The sequence below is a fragment of the Phyllobates terribilis genome, unplaced genomic scaffold (assembly GCF_046119375.1).
Source record: "Phyllobates terribilis strain yellow unplaced genomic scaffold, ASM4611937v1 Scaffold_11__3_contigs__length_659146591, whole genome shotgun sequence".
Lineage (NCBI taxonomy): Eukaryota > Metazoa > Chordata > Amphibia > Anura > Dendrobatidae > Phyllobates > Phyllobates terribilis.
In genome coordinates, this window is record NW_027362771.1 from 258,806,002 (window position 1) to 258,831,761 (window position 25,760).

A 25,760-nucleotide genomic window follows, 5' to 3' on the forward strand; every position below is an offset into this window, starting at 1 on the left:
TAGAGTTGCTGGCTCTGGTTTGGGCAATGACCGAAAAGTTTGCAGTGTATTTGTCCGGGTCCGGAGTACCGGTGAGAACAGATAACAACCCGCTGGCTCACCTGGAGAATGCGAAATTGGGGGCCCTGGAGCAGCGATGGGTGGCCCGCATGGCCAGGTACTGGTATAAGATCGCTAAGGTCGCCTACCGGTCTAAGGCAGAGAATACTCACGCCGACGCCCTGAACGCGATGAAGATTTGGAGGCGGATGAGGTCCTTAGCTTCCGAAGTTTCGTGGGACCGCTGGTCGCGGCACAGGGACAGATCGGAGAGACGTCAGAAGAACAAGTGCTAGGGCAGCCAAGAGACAACTGGGTCCGACTTCAACAGACTGACAAAGAAGTCGCCCAATTACATCAATGGGTGGCTTTGAGACAGGTCCCCAGTCGAAAGGAGAGGAGTACCCTGTCCCTGGGGGCCCTGAAAATGCTGGGACAATGGGAGAGACTTTGTTTGTGAGATGGGCTGCTGTACCGACGGGTACAGCTACTGCGAGAGTTGGGGATCACTTGGCAAGTGGTGATCCCAGAGAAGTTGGTCGGAGTAGTGGCTAAGGAGGCTCACGAACGAGGAGCTCACTTCGGACCAGAGAAGACATTTCAGTGGTTGCAGAGGCTGGTGTATCACCCCCGACTGCGAGCAACAATAGAAGACACTTGTCGAAGATGTCGGAGCAGTGATCTGGTTAAGCCCCCGAAGCAGCGGGTCCCCATACAAACCATTGTGAATTCCGCCCCCTTGGAGGTACTGATGATCGACTATTTGACTCTTGGACCGGCGCATCTCGGGTATGAACATTGCCTAGTGAGGACAAACCGCTTCGCAAAGTTTGCGGTGATGACCCCGACCAGAGATCAGACCACTGAATCTGCTGCGCAGGCCATCTGCCGAGAATTCATTCAGGTGTACGGCTGCCCAAAGAGAATCCATTCCGATCAAGGCGCCTCTTTTCCAGGGCCGGGGGATTGAAGAGTTGCACCGGTTGTACAGGATTGAGAAGTCACGGACTACTCCTTACCACCCTCAATGAAATGGGGCCTGTGAACGCTTTAATCAGACACTGATCCAAATGCTCCGCACGTTGGACGAAGATCGGAAGGTACGGTGGCCTGAGTTTGTGGCCGAGCTGGTGTGGGTCTACAACAACCGAGTGAATAGTACGACGGGGTTCACTCCTTATACCTTACTGTTCGGGCGAAAGGGGCAAGAGATTATTGAGTTAGAGCTGAACCTGTGTATGACATTCAACCCGAGGGGGCTGAAGGAGCCCCTACCAGAGTGGTTCACCGTAGTATCCTGTGGCCCTGTCTGTCTAAAGATGACGAAGATGAAGAAGGATCACCTGCTTCTAGAGAGGGTCCTGTCACAGTTGCACCAAGCCACGATGTGGATGAAGAAGAATTGTTGATTCTACCTCCGAGCCCCAGCACTCGATTACCTGCAGTCCCCATGGTGTGAGGGAACACCATCGGTTGAAGCCACCGGGCAGGCGGAGATTGGAAATCCAAGTGTCCCTGCACCCGCCATCGGTCAAACTGAGTTACGTCGGTCAGAACGGACAACAGCAGGAGTGCCTCCTCACCGTTACGAACAAGATCAATTTATATGGCACAGTATCGTTCAGGAAGTCCAAGAATGTGAACGTTTGGTGAAGGAACTCTCGCCCGTGGAATGGCGAGTTAAAGGAGAGCAGGAGTGTAAGGGGGAAGACCGGGGTGTAAGTACTTTCAGAACAAGGGATCCGGAACTGCCGGGGCCGTGCCTCTGGTTGCAGGGGGAAGATAAACTGCGAGCACAGGAGTCAGGGGACCGGAAAGCTGGGGGCGTGTCCAGAGCCAGAGCTCAGGGGTCAGGTGACCGGGGAGCTGGAAGCGTGTCTAGGAAGAGGGAGAAAAAGGAGTTTGGCGCGGGAAAGCAGGCAGTTGACAGTGGGAATCAAGCCCGACTAGAGAGAGAAGAGACGCAGGGTCCATGGAGCCGAGCAAGTGATGTGCAGTGTTATGGACTAGGGGCTCAGCTGGTCAAACCGGAGACCGCCCGCTGCCGCCAGAAGACGGAGCACTGTTTAGGCGGGGAAGCCAGAAGAAAACAACACCGGTATCAGCCGGCATCTGCCTTGTTGGGAACAAGAGTCAGCTAAGTGTAACACTGCCAGTTACAACCGTGTCGACTCTGCTACATCTAGCCAAACTGTGAATTGTCGTTTATAGTCTGTTACCTGCTACTCCCCTTGTTGTCCCCATATTTCCCCTGTTACTCCCTGCATGGAGATTGACCTTGTTACAGTAAATCCTCCTTGTTTATTAACCCTGTACTGGCTGCTCTGTGTTTCTGTGTCACTGCATCTAAAGTACCTGTGTTACACAGGCACTGGGCTTTATTGTATAATGTATGATTTACTGTTACAACTTTCTTAAAGGGCTTGTCCAGGACTGAAGTATTAATGACCTATTGATAGGATAGGTCATCAATTGAAAATCACTTGGGGTCCCGATACCCTATCAATCAAGCTGAAACTAAGAGATGTACATCAATTGGAGTTAAAGAGCCATACTCAGCTTAATTTAAATGGGAGATAAGTACACAGTAAGCAATGCATAAGGCTGTGCTGTTCTGCCTAGTATATCACTTATTTCAAATTGCCGCTGGTACAGTTTTCAGCTTATCAGTGGAGGTATCAAATATCGGACTCCCTCCGATCTCCAATTTATGACTTATTCTATACAGTATGTAGGTCATCAATATTTGAGTCCTGGACAAATCCTGAAAGATAAAGTGCAGTATTTGGCATTAACCATTAAACAATGTATGGAGCTGCTGTGTTCCGCCCTGTTCATTATCTAGTTCTTGACACTGCTATTGCAGTTTTCAGCTTCTAAATGGGGGTGCAAGGTGTCACCCTCCCGACGGTTCTCCTATAGATCAGTCATTAATATTTCTGTTGTGAACAATTCCCTAATGTAAGTTTTAGCAGTATAAAGATTTTCCAGACTATAATTTATAAGCATAATCTGTAACTATAAAAATTGTCATTAATATTTGTCTTTTAAAAAAAATCTTACCAAATAATTTGGGGGGTTTGCATCAATTCTGAAGGCACTGGTAAGTGGATTACTGTTTATAATTTGGGGAGCTAGCAATAAGGAAGCTGAGTTTACAGAGAATGTGTAGACAACTATTCCAGCTGGTTGGTTTTCCTCCAATGAAGTCGTATTAGGCAGTCCAATAAACTGTAATGTGCCTCCTCCTTTTAACAAAGATAAGATGCAGTATAAAAAGAACAATTCACACAAAAAACAACCATAATAATAAATATGAAACATGGTAGAAAGGAATGAGATAAATCCACTATGTCAGTTTATCCTATCACTGGATAAGTAAAGACATACATACAGGATCTGTATCCAATGTTAACCACCCATCTATCCAGTCAGTTTAGACCCTCATTTAGAAGTTCGTTATTCTCATACATGATATACCTGTGTTTTTCACAGATACAACACGTATCTATTATAGTTTATGGGCATATTCACATGCCCAGAGACATGTCTATTTTTTAATCTACTTTACAGATCTGCCCTTATCTATTTTTACATTACCTGACACATAGTAAGGAGGACTATAAGAGTTAGGTACCGTCCTGATTGGGGTACACCTTTTCGTGGTGGGATGGCTTTTACATTTTTTTATCCATTTTACAAATCACATTTTCCTATTCAAACGAATGCATTAATGAAAAAATGCATAACATCCGGATGCCTTCCATGTGTCATCCGAATTCTGTCCATTTTTCACTGAGCAATTAATCTTTATAAATCGTCTACTAAGCCGTGGTTACACAGAGATTTTGAAGTGAAAACGGAGCAGAAACTCTCCGACTCCTCCACATCTCAAAACTCCTCAAAAAGTGTGAGTTTCCACTGAGTGTCCATGTGCACATGAAGTCTTTTGCTGAGTTTTTGGAGCAAAAAATGAGTGGAAGCTCAAAGTTTTTGAGGCGTTTTGAGATTTAGAGGAGGATTGGGAGAGTTTCCACTTAGTTTGTGTTTCAAAATTTTCTCGAAAAACTGTTTGCACATAGCTAGTCTCTGCTCTGAAAACTCATCAAAAAGATTAAATTGCTTTTGTTTTCAGACAAGAAAAGACACTACATGACTATAAGACGCACCTAGGTTTTAGAGGAGGAAAATAGAAAAAAAATTAAAGCGAAAAATGTGGCCATGATGCACTGTTATGGGGGAGTGGCTCTGCTGTTGACACTATTATAGGGGTAATGTCCCTCAATTCTGTATCTATACTCCCCATCCTGGTATATATATGCCCCTCCCTTCCTGTTATACGTGGTCCCCATTCCCATCCTGGTATACATTGTCCCCCATCCTGGTCTGCATTGCACCCTCATCCCCAACCTGGTATGCATGGCACCCCCATCCTGGTACGCATGGTACCCCCATCCCCATCCTGGTATGCATGGCACCCCCATTCCCATCCTGGTATACATAGCCCCCTCATGCTGGTATGCATGGCACCCCCATCCCCATCTTGGTATGCATGGCACCCCCATCCTGGTAGGCATGGAACACCCATCCTTGTAGGCACGAAACCCCCAGCCTGGTATGATGGCACCCCCATACTGGTATGCATAGCACCCCCCATACTGGTATGCATGACACCCCCATCCCCATCACCATTCACACAAAAAAAATAAAAGGATTCTGCTCACATTCCTTCCCTCTGCTCCAGTGCTGTGTCCTGTTCTTCTGCCAGTAGCTGATCTCAGCATGACGTCACTGCCATGTGCCCTCAGACGCCGAGATCAGCAGTCGGAATAGTCACTGGTCCCCGCACCAGGGCGATGGACGTGGGGAGCAGTGACTATTTACTCTCCTTAATAGCGTGTGTAACATGTTGACAATTTAGTGTTGAGCGAGAATGTTCTGTCCGAGTATGCTCGGGCCGAGCTCCGAGTATTTATAGCTGCTTGGTGATAAGGTTAAATCGCTCCCGTGTGCATGATTTGCAACTGTTTGGCAGGTTTATTACATGTGAGGAATGTGTAAGAAATAGACATTCCTCACATGTAATAAAACTGTCAAACAGTCGCAAATCATGTACACGGGAGCGATTCAACCATATCACCGAGCAGCTATAAATACTCGGTGCTCGGCCCGAGCATACTCGGCGAAAGGGTTAACAGAACATACTCGCTCAACACTATTTGACATGTCTTTCTAGTAATGAGTTCATATTACTGACAGTATAAATTTCTCCTGCAATGACTTAGTTCGGCCATTAAGGGTCAGCAAGAAACAAGTAAAGAAAAAGCCCGGGGATCTGTAAAAATGCCCGGGAAGCACAGAACCAGGAAGTCCTCTGAGGAGACGAGACGTGTCTGATGTCCAGGGACATTTGTGAGCTTGTACAGACTGCAGCCAGACAGTGTGTCCAAGAAGAAGCTGTGCCTTGTGAGTAACTGAGATATGTGACCGGTCACCAACTGTGTAGTCAGTTAGGGAAAGCTAGTTAGTGATTCCAGTAGTGCTGAGAACTGCCTGGTGTATATCACTGCAGATGGACTGATCAGGCTTGATCCAGAGATTGTGAAGGATATGGTATACTAAGACTCGGTGTACGTGGATACTACAAAGGAGCCCTGTTGTGAACTACACTTTGAGACTGACAATGATTATAATTCCTGCTTACACCTGGATTTGCTAGAGAGCTTGGTGAGAAGGAGAAGCTGATCAAACCCTGTGGCCAGAGATCAGGGTCTAATAAAAAGTTTAGTTTGTTAACTGTTTGTATATGTATTAAGTCTGAGAGATTTCTCTTTGCTCTTTGAAGAAGAGAAACTGTACACTGTATAGGTAACGTGTTGTCTAAATATATATGAGTGTTTTCTAAGGGGAAAACAAGGGTATCCAGATCCCATTGTATTAGTGTGGGAGAGGGGTATAGGGTTATATTCCTGGGAGGACCACGTGCCACGTCTGCGGTAACATTCTGGGTAGGCCCTGTACTGAATAAGGGTGGTAGCGGCATAGCCCAGGAGTAGTTTAGCTCATTCTCGCGAGATTAGCACTTAGGCTCTCTCAGGCTGCATAACTTGTATTTTGTGTTAGTGGCTGTTGTGGCCCATATTTTGTAGAATCGTTTAACCCTGTCATTTGTGTGACCAGTATAAAGAAAGTTATTTGCCACTATACGTGGTTGGAGTCATTCATAGCAGTGCCATATCTCTCATACACATTCGACCTGGGTTCCGGTCGTTACATCTTGGCGTAGTCGGCAGGATCTGGAGCTTGCCATGAATGGTGACAGTAGCTCGGAAGGTGCTGCCGCGCCTGCTGTAGTAATCTACCCCACTCCTCCCGTTGTGACCGGTTAGTTGGTTGCTCTGCAACAGGCGCACTACTTAACCACCTGGCCAAGTTTGATGGGTATAACTTGCTGTTCAGTGATTGGGTAGGCAGGCTGAAGAATGCCATTGCCTTGCATGGTGTCAGCTCTCAGCTGCAACCGGAAGTCGCGCTGAATGCTCTGGAGGGGGATGCTCATAAAGTTGTCTTGTTAAAATCCGAGGATAGGCGAAAGATGGTCGACGACATCATCTGGATACTAGAGAAAGTATTTGATCACATGGGGGCAGCAGGGAAACTACGAGTACAGAACGCTCGGACCCAGAGAGACGGAGAAAGCCTGATGCTATAGTGCAGGAGGAACTGCATCAGGAGATCAAAAAGAAGTCACCTGTAACCGTGGGTACTGAGGCCGATGTCGACAGCATTCTTCGGGATCAGTTCAATGAGGGGATACGGAGTGAGGCGCTAAGGAGCGAAATTGTTGCTGAAGGCACGGAATACCCCTGGTGTCACCTATGCCGAAATACAGGAAGAGGCGGTAGCATGGACTTTGGAAGTGAATCCTGCTTGCAGTGGAGTAGCCTGCAAGTGGCTAACACAAGAGAGCCGAAACTAGACTGTTCAGGCACAACTGGCGGCTTTGCAGAAAACCGTGGAAAACCTGACGGAACAGGTACAACAGATGCAAGTTCGGGAGACGCCTCTGATATGCTCGGCCTTGACGAAGACCCCTATTCCCCTTTATGGTCAACCCCCCTATACCTCAGGAATGACGCCGACTGCTCCTAGACCTGAGATATTCGGAGGTAGGGCAAGAAGACCGGTTCAATGTTGGTGATGCCGAGAACTGGGGCATTAGCAGCGGTACTGCCTGAGGAACCTGCCAGCTCAAGTCTCGCCATCGTAAAAAGAGAGGCCCTCGCTGTAGTTGGGCATATGGCGAGGCAGGAATGAAAATCAATGCCCAACGTCTGTTCCAAAGATCTGATTGCAGAGAGTCCCACATTGGAGGTGCAGTTTGCAGGAAAGAAGGTGGCGTGCTTGGTGGATACCGGATCGGAGGTGACGACCATGCCAATGAAATTTTTCAAGACGCACTTCGAAGAGACTGTCAAAACGGAGTCAGGACACCTGCTAAGGCTGAAGGCCGCTAATAATGAAGAAATTCCAGTGGCAAGCATTGCCTGGATGAGAGTACAGCTGCGCGGCCAGGAGTTGGGAACCAAAGGAGTGATGCTCGTGAAGACTCAGGCGAGGCCGAATCTCCCAGTGGTTCTGGGAATGAATATGAGAGCTGGACTCCCTTTTGTTTGAACGCGATGGTCCGAGATACTGGAAACGAGCGACACCCCACAAAGCCACTCAGAGGACCCTGCAACAGGTGGTCCATTCGTGCGGCATTCAAAAGAGTTTGGCTGAAGGAAGAGCAGTGGGAGCGGTGTATGTCCCACGCTGGTCTGCCGTTGCAATCGCTGCAGGTCAAGAGAAGCTTGTGTTGATGCCGGTAGGGATGCACAGGAAACTGAATGGTGTGGAGGTGATTCTGGAACTGGTGGGACGGTCAGAAGATACGGATAGCCCGATAATAGCCCGAACAGTGGCCATTGTGCAAGATGGAAGTGTACCAGAGAGATGTCTGAATCTGCAGAATCATGAGGTGACTCTGGCAGTGGGCATGAAGCTGGCTGATGTGTTTGTGTGTGGTTAATGAGTCATCCCCAAAAGCCAGTTCACACTGAGGCGCAGACCGCCGGACCACCTGGACCCTGTCGATGCAGACGGCAGCTGAGGAATCCCCCATGCCCGAGTGGAATGGCAGAAAGATTATGGAAATCATGGGAGTGGATGAGTCCCAGCTGACTCCCGAACAGGCTCACAGACTGGAGGCTGCGCTGTGGGAATATCAGGCTGCCTTCTCCAGGGGAGATGAAGACTTTGGTTGCACCAAGGCTGTGGAGCACGAGATACCTACGGGAAACACACCCACAATTCGGGAGAGATATCGCAACATCACACCGAGTCTTTATCAGGAGGCCAGAGGAATGCTGGCGCAGATACTGGATAATGGGGTGATCTGGCCGAGTCAAAGTCCTTGGGCCGCACCAGTCGTGCTGGTCCGGAAAAAGGATGGAACCATACGATTTTTTGTTGATTACCGTAAGCTGAATGCGCACACAGTATGTGACTCCTTCCCGTTGCCCCAGATTGAGGAATCCCTGTCTGCCCTGACAAAGGCAAAGTACTTCTCCACTCTTGACCTGGCCAGCGGCTACTGGCAGGTGCCCGTAGCAGCTCTAGATCGGCAGAAGACAGCATTCATCTTGCCATTGGGACTGTACGAATTTAATTGAATGCCCTTCGGACTGACTAATGCTCCAGGAACGTTTCAGCGGTTAATGGAATATTGCTTAGTCAATTACAATTTCGAGTCTGTGTTGATCTATTTGGACGATGTGATTATATTTGGAGATTCGTTCGACGACCACCTGAAGAAGCTCCGGCAAGTGTTGCACCGACTGAGGGACAATGGACTTAAGATCAAGCCAAAGAAATGTCACTTGTTCCGGACACAGATCGAGTATCGGGGCATGTAGTGTCGGCTGAGGGTGTGCGACCAGCACTGAGTAAAATTGTGGCCATTCAGGGGAGGCCCCGTCCCAAGACCGTGAGAGAAGTACGGGAATTCCTCGGTTTAGCCGGATACTACCGTCGGTTTGTGAAAGACTTTGCTCAGGTGGCTAAACCACTGAATGAGTTGTTGAGAGGGATGGCACAGGGGCCCAAGAATCAGCCGATTCGGTGGATGGACCGACAGCAACAGGCATTTGATTGGGTCAGGGCCGCCCTTCTACAGGCACCTTTATTGGCGTATGCTCGCTTTGACCAACCGTTCACCCTGTCCACTGATGGAAGTCTCCATGGTCTGGGAGCCATGTTAGCCCAAAAACAAGATGGGCGTGAGACGGTCATCGTGTATGCTAGCCGGTCTCTACGGGACACCGAGCAAAAAACCAGACAACTATAGTTCGTTTAAGCTGGAGATTTTGGCCCTGGTGTGGGCCATGACTGAGAAGTTTGCAGAGTATCTGGCTGGTTCTGAGAGTCTCGTGATGACGGACAATAATCCGCATTCACACTTGGAAAACGCTAAGCTGGGAGCCCTGGAGCAGAGATGGGTGGCGCGGATGTCCAAGTTTAATTACCGGATTCGGATCCGTTCGGGTAAAGAGAACTCCACTGCTGACGCATTATCACGACTGACCCGAGGCGCACCCGAGCATGAGGTGGATGAAGACCTCGAGGATACTGAGATCCCCGATTTGAGGCGATTGCCTGTGTTCGTGGACATGGCACGTTTAAGTGGGGTGGTGACACGGGTCGCCATGTTGCTGGGCAAGACTCGTCAAGAGTGGGCTGAGTTACAGGACACAGACTCCGAACTGTCACGAGTAAAGAAATGGCTGAATCAAAAGTCCTGGCCCTACGGTAGAGCAAGAGCCCGGCTGGGTGCAGGAGGACAAAAGCTGCAAAGGCATTGGGATCGATTGGCCATAGCGGAGGGGATACTGTATCGCTGCATCTACATAGCAGCAGAGCTGGGGTACCGTAGGCAGGTAGTAATTCCAGCTTCAGTGGCTCCGGACATTGCCCAGGAAGCTCATACGCGGGGTGCACATTTCGGGCCTGAGAAGACTTATCATTGGCTGCACCGGTACGTGTACACGTCTGGCTTAGAAGTAGCTGTGAGATCGGTGTGTGGTAGGTGCCAGGCATGTGAGCTGAATAAGTCCCCGGAACAGAGGGCACTTGTCCAGACAATCATGATGTCTGCCCCGCCAGAAGTGGTCATCATTCATGTCTGGTCATGACTGATCACTTTACTAAGTTTGCCGTCGCTGTCCCCACCAAGAATCAGACTGCTAAGTCCGCAGCAGAGGCAATTTGTAAGCATTTCATCCAGGTTTATGGGTGTCCTCAAAGGATGCATTCAGATCGAGGTGCTTGCTTCCAAGGTCAGCTCATAACGGAGTTGCTACAAGTCTATGGGATTCAGCAATCCCGGACAACGCCCTACCATCCGCAGGGAAATAGGGCCTGTGATGATGACGTCCATGAGAGTGGGGAGTAGTGAATATTCATATACTTTAATAGCAGGCACTCGTGACCGCTGATCCACTGCAGGAAGCCGGCGGCTGGGCTGACACTGTGCGTGCTATTAAGGAGAATGAATATTCAGTGCTCCACATGCCCATGGGCGTGGGGAGCAGTGAATAATCATTTTCTTTTAACAGCAGGCACATGCGAGAGCTACAGCGCCGGTTCCTGGCTCCTGTGCACCGCTACAGCTCCCTGCCCATCCACAGCATCAAGTATGCATTCGGACTATAAGACCCCCCACACACACACACACACACTTTCCTCCAAAATTTTGGAGGAAAAAAGTGTGTCTTATAGTCCAAAAAATATGGTAATTATAAAAACTGACAAATGGAACAAAATTAGATCCAGCACAAAAAAAATTGCCCCTTTTTCACATTTGGAAAGAAGAAGACATCTACATGAGACCTTACACTGTGAGGAATTGGTCGTTATTCTACAACCATATTTTATAGAGAATTTTTCAGTAGATTTCACAAATCATACATACATTATTAAACAGATCTAGACAAGATGAGGCTGTGTACTTATCTAAAATGGCAATATAATCCTTTTTGTAATCTTTCCTACCTGATAACAAAATAAGCAGCTCGACCTGGACTCACAAAATGCTCATTTTATTTGGCAGGAAAACTTTAAATATAAAGCTATTCTGACAAGGATTTTCAAAGAAAGTACTCCAGCATAATCAGGTTTAATGGATATATTTTTATTTTTTGATGCACTTCTGGTCTAAAAGACCAGAAGTGCATCAAAAAGTAAATATAGATGCATCTGATATTTGATTTTACTTTAAAATTTAGGATTCAGAAAACATATTACTTATAATAGGGTTGTCCGATATTTACATTGATGACTTATTCACTGAACAGGTCGTCAATATGAAATAGGTGGTGGTCTGGCACCTGACACCCTCACTGATCAACTGTTATCTTCTATGGTGGTTGGCAGCTATAAAAAATGTATGGGACGGAACACAGCAGCTCCGTACATTGTTTAGTAGCCACTGCTGGGTGAAATAGGAGATAAGGTGCAATACCCGTAAATATATGGGGCTACTATGTTCTGTTCTATATGTAGCTTAAACTTAGCAATTGCCGAAGTAGCTGATAGGAGTGGGTAGAGGTTGCCAGATGTCGGACCTTCTTTGTTCTCATATTGATAACTTATCCTACTGATAGGACATCAATATGTAAGTCCTAGGCAACCCTTTAAAGATGACTTTGCAATTTTGCTCATTCATAATAAACACTCTTTCATATCTACTTATCATTGTTATCTTTGTGATAAGAGGGATATAAACTGCTGTTAGACACTTCTCATGCTTATTCCCTGTGGGAACAAAATAAGTGAGCATGAAATCTAAAATGCTGGACCCCTCTTTCTTCTTAACATCTGCCATTGGATAAGAGTCGGGACAATTCCAACACCCATTAGATACTTGCCCATCCCGCCTATTTTAGCAGACTTGGTCTAATGTGTATGGCTAGCTTAAAGGCTTGTTTTCATTTTCTTGAACAGGAGCACACAACTCCACTTCCTTCCAGTTTCCATTTTGTCAGGGGTAGGTGCGCTCCTGATTGAATGACAGTTAGGACCAGTGGCATCACCACACCATTTTCTGAACTGTGCGCTCATTGATGTTGCTGTATGAGGCAACTTTGCCTCGGCAGCATCGGAGAAGAGCACTTACATTGAAGCTTGCAGGATTGGGAGCCAACAGTGTGCCCCAGCAATCTGGCCATCTTCAGAGCAGCATTTACATGCTCTAAAACAGTGTTTCCCAAACTCCAGTCCTCAGGGACCCCACAGGTCATGTTTTCAGGGTTTCCATAGTATTGCACAGGTGAGAGAATTCCTGATGCCTTGATGATACTTCCATCACCTGTGCAATACTAAGGAAATCCTGAAAACATGACCTGTGGGGTCCGTGAGGACTGGAGTTTGGGAAACACTGCTCTAAAATAAAGAATTTGTAAGTATACTCATGTTGCCCCCCGCTTGCTAACTTGCAGCAGTGGCGAGTAACCTAGGTAATGATCAGTAAACAATAAGATTAAAAATTCCTCCGTTCATGAGAATGTAGAGTATTTTTAATACCTAGTAAATTACAAACTAGCTTATTTTTACAAGCCCTTTGCAATTTTACCCATTAAGAAACGTGAGACAACCCCTTTAAGATCCAAATGAAATACTGCAAATACTATAATGTGCAGCATACTGTGCATAGTTTGTTTAGATTCAGTCTGCGCTTTTATGGAGCTTTTAGAGGATAAAGCCTTTTTATAGTAAGGTACTTAGATCCCTGTAAATACTAAAATGGTGAAGGAGTGACTCTTGACATTAGCATAAGTAGAAACACAATTACTTGTTCAGTACGGATAACAGTGATATACATTCGCTATCTATGCCATGACTGGTAACGTGCTGTTTAAACTAACCCTTATAACCCATAAGAAAAAAAATTACAATACACAAATGTCTCACTTTGGTTTGGATGATCATTTTTTGATCATTCAAAAAAAACTTTCCTTTTATAACTTATATGTTTTCACTACTTTTGCTGTTTTACTTTCCAATGTATTCACGAGTTTAATCAATGTAAGTTTACTCTTAGCTTCTCAGGACTCCTTTTATTGGCCAAAATGAATGGCAGACTTGTTTCCCTAGTGTAGTGCTTGGTCACCTATACATTTAAGTAGGTGGAATCTACAGTAATGTTATACATCGGTATGTGAGACCTGCTACTGTATCAGCAATAACAACTGATTGCTACTATTCCCAGCAGCTAGATCTGTGGAGCTCTGCTGATTTCAAGTGTCTTTAGCTGCCAAGCCTGAGGTGATCAGCTGATGACCAGGGGAACTTGCTATTGAAATCTGTTATGGTTGCCTTAAGTGGTTATAACAAGTAGGAGCATGTTTGTACTTACACTTTACATGTGTACAATATTCATGTGTAATGATGTGTAAGTGATCACTAAGAAGTGATTCATCAAATAGCATATAGCTGCTCCATACAAACATAACTCCTCTTGTGGCAAACACTATGTAAATTAGCAAATCAACCAACCATGTCAGTATTTGAAATCTCCTAGAAATGTCCTTAAAGTGTAAATCACTTATAAAGACACAATGAAAACAACCTGTGACATCAGATCATGTGTCTCTGGGCTATTGGAAGTGCCCGAGACTCTCAATCCGGGGTGGATTAAGAGTAGCAAGGGCCCCGGGCAGTTTAGACGGCATGGCCCCCCCCCACACACACACACCCACACACACCTGATGTATCACGTGACTTGTCACATGATCCCCCTTTGATAGATCATGTGATAGTTCATGTGAAATTAATTCTGCACAATATTAATATATTAATTATAATTATGTTTTTATATTAATTGTATGACTTAATATTGAGCACAATTAAGAATGCTGACATCCCCCTATGTATGTAGGGTCTCATACTGTATAATATGAGCTTTCACATAATCCTCCTATACACAGCAGGAGGCCGCACGGCGCCGTCCCCAGATACAGCTGGAGGCCACACAGCGCCCCCCCAGATACAGCCGGAGGCCGCACGGCGCACCCCCAGATACAGCCGGAGGCCGCACTGCGCCCCCCCAGATACAGCCGGAGGCCTCACGGTGCCTGCCCAGATACAGCCGAAGGCCGCATGGCACCCCTCCCAGATACAGCAGGAGGCCGCACGGCGCCCCCCCCAGATACAGCAGGAGGCCGCACGGCACCCCCCGAGATACAGCAGGAGGCCACACGGCGCCCCCCCCCGATACAGCAGGAGGCCGCACGGAGCCCCCCCAGATACAGCCGGAGGCCGCACGGCACCCCCCCTCCCCCGGATACAGTTGGTGGCCGCACGGCGCCCCCCCCCCAGATACAGCAGGAGACCGCACACACACAAACAAACATATACAGACATATGCAAAGACAAATACATCCACGCATAGGCTGCGTGCCCACTGTGCATTTTTCAAGCGTTTTTGCCACAGAATTTCTGCAGCGAAAACGCTGAAAAAACGCTTGGTAATACGTGCCCCATGGTCCCTAATGATAATCCGCATGTGCTGTGCCATAAACACATTTGAAACACAAAAATACATATAAACAGACATATCACACAATGATATCTGCACACACTGACACATCACTCACCGTCCCCCTGCTGGGCTCCAGTCGTCCAGCTCCACTATGGTGGTAAGAAGCAGTGCAGGGCACACTGCATGATGTCACACTAGCAGACACTGCCGCGCACAGGGCCGTGTCTTCTAGCTGTGATTCGGCCAGGCCAGCACACATGCGCACGCACGATATGCAGATATGCGCACAAATACATGTATACAGGCATACTTACATATCTTATAAACACATAAAACTGTCCTGTCCAGCAGCTCCTCAGGCATGTCTCAGTGCAGGGCCGCCGGCGTGTCACAGACATGGCCCTGCTTTCAGTGGGGCCCACTCGCCGTTGGGGCCTGGGCTGCTTCCACAGCATCTGTGTAGGACCTCTGGTGCTGCTTGATTGCTGGCACTTCACCTGACATGGCCGTGCGCTGTGCGGTTGTGTCTGGTAGTAATGGCGCGGCAGGGGCAATATACAAGCACAATTATAGGCTCCGTGTCGCCCTTGCCGTGTCATTAATATCAGACACAGCCGCACAGCTCACGGCCATGTCAGGTGAAGTGCCAGCGGTCCTGCACAGATGCCAGGGAAGCAGCCCGGGCCACGACAGCGAGTGAGCCCCCCTGATGGTCCACAAATACATAGACATAGATACATACACACACACACACATATACATACATATATATATACATACATATATATATATATATATATACATATATATATATATATATACATATACACACACACACACACACACACACACACACTGCACATGGACTTACCCTTTCTGTACATTATGCAGGGTCTTCCATCTTCTCTGTGGGGCAGCCTCCCCTCCTCTTGGGGCCCGACTGCAGAGTTCTTGGTGTAATTGCAGGGCAGGAGGGGGAGAGCGGAGCAGTAACATTCAGAGGGTAGGGGGCAGGGAGAGCAGTGGGCCGGCCATGCTGTAAGCTGGCTCTGTGCTCTGCTGGAGCAGGTGGGCAGAGCCTCCTCTCCTGCACTTACACAGTCAGCAGCTGGTGAGTCATCCTCGCAGTGCCGCCCCGGGACACAGCAGTTTTACAGAGCAGATTCCATCTTCCGACTCCCGGGCCCTCCCGTCCCCCTCCTGAGGTCAATCTGGCCACAGGCCCCTGGGGGCCCATGGCAACCCCGGGCCCCGGGCGGTAGCCCAGATTGACCTCATTATAATCCGCCTATGCTCTCAATGGCACAGGAGGATATGTCCAGGCTTGGACTGACCCACAGGAGAACAAGAGAATCCTCCGGTGGGCCCCTGTTGAAGAATGGGCCACCACCCTCTTATATGAGCAGTACTTGGCACAATATACAGTACTTTAATCTCTATGTACAGACAAAGGCAGCATTTTATTCATTTAACAATATACCCAGTCCATTGTTATATAAATTTGTGATCATAATAATAATAATAATAATTTGTGAGGATAATGTCACATTTGTATGTACAGGTGCATCTCGCAAAATTAGAATATCATCAAAAAGTTAATTTATTTCACTTCTTCAATACAAATAGTGAAACTCATGTATTATATAAAGTCATTACAAACAGAGTGATCTATTTCAAGGGTTTATTTCTGTTAATGTTGATGATTATGGTCTTCAGCCAATGAAAACACAAAAGTCATTATCTCAGTAAACTAGAATAACTAACAAAAAACACCTGCAAAGGCTTCCTAAGCATTTAAAAAGGTCCATTAGTCTTTTTCAGTAGGCTCCACAATCATGGGGAAGACTGCTGACTTGACAGATGTCCAGACGGCAGTCATTGACACACTCCACAAGGTCCCAGAGTTCCAATTTTCATTTGGAAATCAAGGTCCCAGAGTCTGGAGGAAGAGTGGAGAGGCATACAATCCAAGTTGCTAGAGATCTAGTGTGAAGTTTCCACAATCAGTGATGGTTTGGGGAGCCATGTCATCTGCTGGTGTAGGTCCACTGTGTTTTATCAAGACCAAAGTCAGCACGGCCATCTAACAGGAAATTTTAGAGCACTTCATGCTTCCCTCTGCTGATAAGCTTTTTGAAGATGGAAATTTCATTCTCCAGCAGGACTTGGCACCTGTCCACACTGCCAAAAGTACCAATATCTGGTTTAAAAACAACAGTATCACTGTGCTTGATTGGCGAGCAAACTTGTCTGACCTTAACCCCACAGAGAATCTATGGAGTATTGTCAAGAGGAAGATGAGAGACACCAGACCCAACAATGCAGACGAGCTGAAGGCTGCTATCAAAGCAACCTGGGCTTCCATAACCCCTCAACAGTGGCACAGGCTGATCGCCTCCATGCCACTCTGCATTGATGCAGTAATTGATGCAAAAGTAGCCCGAACAAGTATGGAGTGCATTTACTGAACATACAATTCAGTAGGCCAACATTTTGGATTTTAAAATAATTTTTCAAGCTGTTATAAAGTATTCTAATTTACTGAGATAATGACTTTTGTGCTTTCATTGGCTGTAAGCCATAACCATCAACATTAACAGAAATAAACACTTGAAATACTGTAGATCACTCTGTTTATAATGACTCTATATAATATATGAGTTTCACTTTTTGTATTGTAGAACTGAAATAAATTAACTTTTTGGTGATATTCTAATTGTGTGAGAAGCACCTGTAGCTGAAAAGTGGGGCCCTGGAGTTGGTTATTGGTAGGCCTTTGGCACCCCAATCCAACACTGCATATGTCTACAGCATATGTGGAAGTGGTAGATCATAAGGAATCCTAGGGAAGAATATTAGCTTAAGATGATATTTATTGTGTCTAATAACTGTCTGCAACGTTTCAGCCATTTCATATTGAGTGACCAAAGCCCTATCAGGCGACATAGGAGACCCAACCACCTTGGAAGAATGGAACTCCATGTTCCATGAATTCTCCAAACAAACTGTCCGATTTATAATTAACAAAAGAAAAAAACAGCTCATGGAAAATAAAACTAAAATTAATTCACTATTCAATGAAATAAAACCACACCAAAATCATCCTGATATTCTAAACCTAACCAATAGTATTAAAAATAGAATCAACCAGAAAGAGCAAGATATAGTCGAAAAGAAACGAGCCAAATTTGGTAGAGATGCAGTACCTCTCACCACCCACCTCCCCAGTAAAGAACCACTAAACTTCTTCGAAACCTTGGATGAAGTGGTTGGTAGCCCAAACAATTCACTTATTTCTATTGATCAAATTTCCATTAACCCCACATCCGAAACAGATTCTCCACCAAATCATAATGAACCAGGCCCAAACCATACTGATCTTAATCCACTAGACCAACCTACCCCGCTTAGCACGCATAATAGATTTTCACCCTTACTTACTACTACTGTAGAGACACCTAATCCAACCACTCCACCCCCAGAAACACCATCATTACAACCAGATAAAACCCTCCCCCTAACAGCAACCCCCATCCCAACTTCTACCACCATCTTACAACCATTGATACGCAAACATAACAGCAAGGTGGATTTTTTTCGGATGGCCACAAGAAAAAACGCAAAAGAGGCACTAGGGGAGGGAAACTCACCCAAAAGAAAAAGAATAAACCCAAAGAAATAAATGGACACAAGTCCATCTATAATCTAAGCAAATATCAACTGACACAGAATGAAACTGCAGTCCTTAATAAAGGCCTAAAATATGCCCCAGCAACACAACTCGACAAATTCCAAGCGTATATAGGTATAAAAAAATTCATGCGACAACTGGCTATAAAGAAATACTATATGAAGAAGGAACACGCCCCAGAGACACTCTGCTCAGAGGAATCACCAAAATTCAGACACACTATACTTAAAAACAAATCTAACTTCCACCCTCTTCAAGAGTATTCAGAGGCCTTCAATACCTTTGAAAAAAACGTTACAGACGATATCCGCAGAATCAATAACAAACAATGCACCAAATACAAGAATAACCTCACCAAACTAGAAGTTCGCGCCATGAAACAATTACAAATAAATAATGAAATAATAATCCGACCAGCTGACAAAGGAGGTGGCATAGTTATTCTGGATCAAGAATACTATCACAAGGAATCACTTAGACTCTTGGGCGACTCTAGAACCTATCAGATCCTCCCCTCTAATCCAACCAACCATTACCAAAAGGAACTACGGAACCTAACCTTAAAAGGACTCCAAAATGGTTACATCAATAAAAATGAATTTGATTATGTTAATATTCAACACCCCAGACTAGCCGCCTTTTACCACTTACCAAAAATCCATAAAAACATTAATAACCCTCCAGGAAGACCCATCATCTCCGGTATTCAATGCCTGACATCAAATCTCTCCAGACTAGTAGATCACCACCTACAGGAGTTGGTCCCAACACTCCCATCCCATTTAAAAGATAGCAAACATGCTATCCGCATACTCAACAACACCCCATGGGATAACCACTATATCCTAGGAACCATGGATATAACGTCACTATACACAAACATCCAACATACCAAAGGATGTGAAGCCTCCCTCCATTTTCTCGAACAAATAATGCCTTCAGAACAAAGTACATTCATTATAGACTGCATGTCCTTCATCTTAACACATAATTACTTTCTCTACGAGGGGGACTACTACTCCCAGCAGTGGGGCACCGCCATGGGCACTAGGTTCGCACCCAGCTATGCCAACCTCTATGTTGGCAGGTGGGAATCCCTAGTCATTCATCCTGGAGGCAAACTACATGCGAACCTGGTCCTATGGCGGAGATTCATTGATGACATATTATTCATCTGGTCAGGCGACAAACCCTCCCTGGATCTATTTATACAGGAACTAAACAAAAATGAATTCTTTTTAGAATTCACATCTACCACTAGCTCCACTGCAATCAACTTTCTAGATCTCAATATTTATATCGAAAACAATTCCATTCAGACTCGTACATACCACAAACCCACTGATGCCAATGGCTATATTCCGCTAGATAGTTGCCATCTTCCAAACTGGCTACTTAATGTCCCCCGCAGCCAATACCTGCGCCTCCATAGGAACTGCTCCAAACAGGAAGACTTCAACAATGAGGCAGATTCACTCACGGAAAAATTCTTGGAAAAAGGATATAATGCTCAGTTTCTTAAAAATACTAAAGAAAAAATAGCTGCAATACCAAGACAAAACCTCTTAACTGATACAAACACCACAAAATCAACACGAACCAATCCCAATCCCAATATAATCATGCCCATCATCACCCCTTACTCCGCCAATACGCATATTTTTAAAAAAATTGTGGAAAAACACTGGCATACACTAAAGGACGACAAAATCATTGGCGATCAAATACCCAATAGGCCCAGGCTCATATTCAGGAAAGCACGGAACCTAGGATCACTCATAGCCCCCACCGTAAAAAATAATATCATCACAAAAAAAACAGTCACACCTTTTCAACAAAAAATTACAGGGTTCTTTCCATGCCAAAAATGCAAAATATGCAAAACCCTGAAACCAGCCAAATCACACACTGTCAATTACCGCAAAGAGTCATATCCCATCACAGACTTTGTCACATGTACCACTACGGGGGTTATCTATGGACTAATGTGCCCTTGTGAAAAAATGTATATAGGCCGGACTAAAAGAGCAATGGGCACTAGAATTAATGAACATCTGAGGAATATTAAAAATAAATACATGGGCCACCCCCTGTCAAAGCATTTTGCGGACAAACATAAAGGATCCATCAAAGGAATTAAAGTGATAGGCATACAAATAGTTCACAAACATTGGAGACAGGGTGATTTTATCAAACATATGTCAAGAAAAGAAAGCGAGTGGATTTTTAAATTAAACACCTTGAGACCATGGGGTCTTAACAGCGAAATTGAGCTATTTGCTTTCAACGACTGATAGTTACCATGACAACGCCACCAACAGCGGACCGTTGCCATGACGTCATTATAGACAGGTATATAAAGGACTCCACCTACTGGGCCAGACTATCCCTGATGAAGACAGCCGTCAGCTGTCGAAACGCGTTGGAATTGACTGACCCAGCAGAGAAGGCGCCCACAGGCATCCGTCCTCAATACACGCTGCACACCACGTGTCAGCTCGTCTCTCTGCCTCTCGCGCGCTTCCAATAGAACGCGCCCCCTCACCTTCTCCGCCCCTCCTCTCCTGCTCCACTTACCCGGAAGACCGCGAGTAGCGGCGGTCACCGGCCGGGACCCCGCTCTCGCCCCGGGCCCCACAACTCCTTGACATCTCCGCAGGACTACGGACCGTAAGTACTCTGGGCCACGGCCCCCACCGCTTATGACACACGCCACCACAAGGACCAAAACCACACATACTCACCTCTTTATTACCGACAGGATTCCAGGAACGCGGCCTGCCTGACTCCACACGAGTAGGGACCGTGCCTGAAAACCGGACTCCACAACCATAGACCTTGCCCGGATATCTACTACACAGCCTGCCACCAAAGCCTTCCACCTACTTGAATATACTTATCCAGACCAGGCCTCCTGCCACATTTGCAGCCGGTCCCCTGCTGCACCTCAGCGTCCAGGGACAAGACCCACTGCTACTTAGCCAGTAAATTACTCAGCCAGAGCCTCCTGCTGCTCCTACCACTAGGCTGAACCCTCTTGCAGAACCTCCTGAACACCTTCCCTTGATTTAGGCCTTCAGCCACAGATAAAGAAGGTGACTGACCATTTCACACCTGGACCCTAAACAAGGTAATCAACCGGGCTTACTTATATTGTGGCTTATTGTTTGTATACCTCAGCTCCTAACTCTCCCTCCCCATCTATATACAGGACATCAATTATCCTTGAGTGCCACAACGCCCCCTATCACCCGGCAACCAGTAGCCTCCTACTACATCTCTGCTCAGAGACAGATACAATCCAGAGCCTCCTGTTGCACCCCTGGATTACTGATAATCACGCACAGGTAAACATCTAGGTTTACCACACTGTGGACTATTCCTGTATTCCTCAGTTCCTAACCCTTCCTCCATATCTATATACAGGATATTGAGTATCCTCAAGCGTTACTACGCCTACTGGCAATCAAAAAGCCCCCCTGTCACATCTCTGCAACAAAGTGAGATACAATCCAGAGCCTCCTGCTGCACCCCCCACTGAGGGAGTGCTAACAAGCAATCTCCAAAAGCAGAACAGCTCCTCCGTGGGTAAGTCGCTAACCCCACTATCTACCTACCCAGAGCTAACAGCACTAACCCCATATCATTAAATCTCCAGGAGCATAACAAAGCGTTCAGGACCACGCCCCACTCTAAGAATCCTGACGGACCACAGCCCTAGTGCACACCTGCACTTTACCCACTCTGATACCTGGTGAGTAACAGATCCACAGCCAGCTAAGCATATTCATTACTAGAGAACAATAGCCCTAACCAAACTCCTCTTCTTTCCAGGTACCAAGCCACCACAGGCATTTTACCACACCAGATTAACCGCTGGATTTTACTATTTATTACACCTTGTATACCATTAGTTCTTTTACCCCAATCGAAATATTGTTGTCTACACTCGTCTTTTAAATCCTGTATTAAATCCTGTATTTTATTAAGTTTTTATTGCTAGCATCCAAACAAATAAATCTTATTTTTATAAAATAATAGTACTCTTCTCCTGATCTCTTTTTCACTACCGATAGCGCGATTTTTACTATAGAACAGTTATTTTATTGAGTGATTGTCATTTTGAATTTTTTGGGGGGACGAATGTCAAGCACAAAAGTATGTTGTACTCTGTTTTCTAAACCAAATGCCTCTGTAAGAGAATTGGAGAATAAAGTAACTGCTGAACCAGGAATCAAACACAGAAACAACTAGATGAACAAGGATGCATTAACAATATCAGTAGGAAATGGATATTGCTACAGTAAATTGTGGTAAATAATAATAATATATCTTCAGGGAGCAGACAATATGCTAATATATTACAACTAGGGTTCAGCAAACCCGTGGAAGTTCAGGTTTGTTGGGTTCAGCCTAACTTTAGTCCAAAGTTCCGTTTGGGTACAGAAATGGTACCATAACTTGAACCTGCAAAAGAGGAAGAAAAAGGTCCGCTCAACTTACTCAGACATCAGGTGCACAGAACAGCCGGCAGTGACCTGGGAGATTAGCAAGAAAAAACAAGGAGTGATCCAGCATCCAGAAGTCTTCTTTAAAATCAATAATCCTTTATTGGAGAAATATTTTTAAAAAAACATATGCAGAGAAGTCACAACCCCCACGAGGAGAGATGATGTACAGATGCATGTCAGACCTTATAGTCCTTAATCATTGTATGAACCTGAACCCAAACCCCAGAGAAATCAATGGGGACCCGAACTCTCCTCCCCGAACGGTAAAAGGGACTTCCAACAGAAGTTCGTGTTTGGATTTCAGCACCGGACACAAGGTATCCGGTACGAAACCCGAACTTTACAGTTCATGTGTAGCGCCGGCGTCCCTGCCCTCTGCTAGGCAGGGACGCTGTTCCCCTCACCCCTCTGCTCCGAGCCCGGCGTCCTCCTCCCGCTCTGCTGGCAGCGCGCGCTCCTTCCCGGCCACTGTGCTTAGTGCGCGCGCGCTCCCTCCCTCTTAAAGGGGCCGCGCGCGCCGTCCTAAGGAGTCCCCGGCCAATGGCCGGAGGACTTCACCATATATAAGGCACCTCCTCCGAAATGGAGGTGCCCGAGCAATGTTGTTGCACTGTTCACTACTCTGCTTCAGCCCTCAGGTCCCGTTGCCAGTTACCTGCCAGATTCCTGCCAGTTTACTGTCTGATTCCTGCCTGATATTCCGCTTACCTGCCTGCTAGCCTGAGGTCCGACGGTCTGCCTACCGACTCCTGTCAGTCTGTCTAAGGACCAGCTTGCCCGCTCACCTGGGAGCGCTCTTCTGCTACCTGCCTGCTAGCCTGAGGTCCGACGGTCTGCCCTCCAACTCCTGTCAGTCTGTCTATGGACCAGCTTGCCCGCTCACCTGGGAGCGCTCATCTGCTACCTGCCTGCTAGCCTACCTGGAGGCTCCGCCGTCACGTGCTGTGACCACCTGCCATTCCAGAGACTCCTGCCCTCTCACCTGGGAGCACACACCTGTTACCTGCCTGCTAGCCTACCTGGAGGCTCCGCCGTCACGTGCTGTGACCACCTGCCATTCCAGAGACTCTCGCTTGCTCACCTGGGAGCACACATCTTCCATCTGCCTGCTAGCCTACCTGGAGGCTCTGCCATCACAGGTCGTACCTACCCTTTACCCAGAGACTGCCCCGGTCACTTGCCCTGATCTCCTGCCCGTTCATCCAGAGACTGCCCCGGTCACTTGCCGTGACCTCCTGCCCGTTCATCCAGAGACTGCCCCGGTCACTTGCCGTGACCTCCTGCCCGTTCATCCAGAGACTGCCCCGGTCACTTGCCGTGACCTCCAGCCCGTTCACTCAGAGACTGTCGCGGTCACCTGCTGTGACCGCCTGCCCGTCTTCCCTGGTCGCCACCCGCTCCCTTACAAGGACCGCCCCCTTGTATAGTAGCTCAGAGGTTCCGCCTCCCAGACCCGTTACAGTTTGCTCGGGCCATGGAACCCGGTGGCACCCAAGCTCCCTCACTCTCGGACCTGTGTCATGAACTGTCCCGTCAGAGGTCCCAACAGGAGTCCATCCTGGGTCACCTGCGGAATGTCAATTCTCGCCTGGACACTCTGACTGCTCCACCAGCAACCACCGCCAGTGCCATGACTCGTAATCCGGCAGCTCCGCTGCCCACCAATACTATGGTATCCTACCCCGGACCCCGGCTTTCTGCACCTCCTCGCTTTGGAGGCGACTCCGCTCAGGCTCGGGGCTTTATAAATCAGTGCACCCTGCACTTTGAACTCCTGTCCCACCAGTTTAACTCCGACCGGGCCAAAATTGCCTTCATCATGTCCCATCTCACCGGGGAGGCCCTGGCCTGGCTAAATCCTCTGTGGGAGAGAGGAGACCCCCTGGTGTCCGACTTGCCTGCCTTTCTCACGGCTTTCCGGAAAGTCTTCGACGAACCTGGACGGAAGACCTCATCCGCATCATCTCTGCTACGCCTCCGTCAGGGAAGTCTCACCGTGGGCCAATATGCTATACGGTTCCGTACCCTTGCCTCGAAGCTGGCCTGGGATAACGACGCTCTGGTATCTGTCTTCTGGGAGGGTCTGTCCGGCCGTATTAAAGATGAACTTGCCGGTCGAGACATTCCTACCACTCTCGATGACCTAATAACTCTTGCCACCCGGATTGACCTACGGTTCCAGGAGCGTGCCAAAGAAGTCACCCGTGAGAGGAGGTTCCCACATCTAGCTCCTACTTTTCAGAAATCCGTCACTCCCTCCGTTTCTCCCCAGGTACACTCTCCTGAGCCTGTGCAGGTCGACCAGACCAAGATGGTCAAAACCCGTCAGGACTTACGCCGTGCCGAGGGGAGCTGCTTCTACTGTGGCAGTAAGGAGCACCGGATCCGTACCTGCCCGGAGAGGTCGGGAAACGCCTGTGTCTAGGTTCGCTCAGAGAGGTCGACCTAGACAAGAATAAATCCTCTCCACCTCTGCTGCTGTCAGTCTCAATTATCTGCGGGGAGAATCGTTTTTTCGAACTAGCCCAACTCGACTCTGGAGCGGCCGGGAATCTTATTTCACAGGCCCTGGTAGAAAAATACCGCATTCCCACCAAACCTCTGGCTATACCATTATCTGTCGCTGCTGTGGATGGGGGCCTCTTACCACGTCCCATCCAACTCATCACCGAATCCGTAACTCTGCAGGTGGGAATGCTGCATTCTGAGAGCATCTCTTTTCATGTTCTGCCTGGACTCTCTCACGCCCTCTTACTAGGTCTACCTTGGCTCCAGAGACATGCACCCGTGCTTGACTGGCAGACCGGAGAAGTCCTTCGCTGGGGACAGGACTGTCATAAGACTTGTTTGGTTCCTGTTCATCCCGCCCGTCCTTCTCCTACCCCAACTAATCTACCTGGACTTCCGATTCCCTATTGGTCATTTGCTGATGTCTTTAATA

At 47.2% G+C, this 25,760-nt stretch overlaps 1 protein-coding gene and 1 long non-coding RNA gene across 3 annotated transcripts in view; one reads left to right on the forward strand and one right to left on the reverse strand.

Moving 5' to 3' along the window:
* The window catches only part of CDHR3 (cadherin related family member 3), a 98,460-nt gene that overhangs the window by 66,098 nt on the left and 6,602 nt on the right, over window positions 1-25,760 (reverse strand). The window contains exon 2 of the mRNA XM_073652227.1: window positions 3,103-3,287. Coding sequence (XP_073508328.1) covers window positions 3,103-3,287 — 185 coding nt within the window. The remainder of the gene's footprint in view (window positions 1-3,102; window positions 3,288-25,760) is intronic.
* On the forward strand, window positions 21,747-22,346 carry LOC141165090 (uncharacterized). 2 transcript variants are annotated; one of them, XR_012251053.1, is made up of 3 exons: window positions 21,747-21,896; window positions 21,967-22,062; window positions 22,143-22,346. It is a non-coding gene; the product is annotated as an uncharacterized lncRNA (long non-coding RNA). The 2 variants fall into 2 exon arrangements; XR_012251052.1 differs by having other exon boundaries at window positions 21,967-22,346.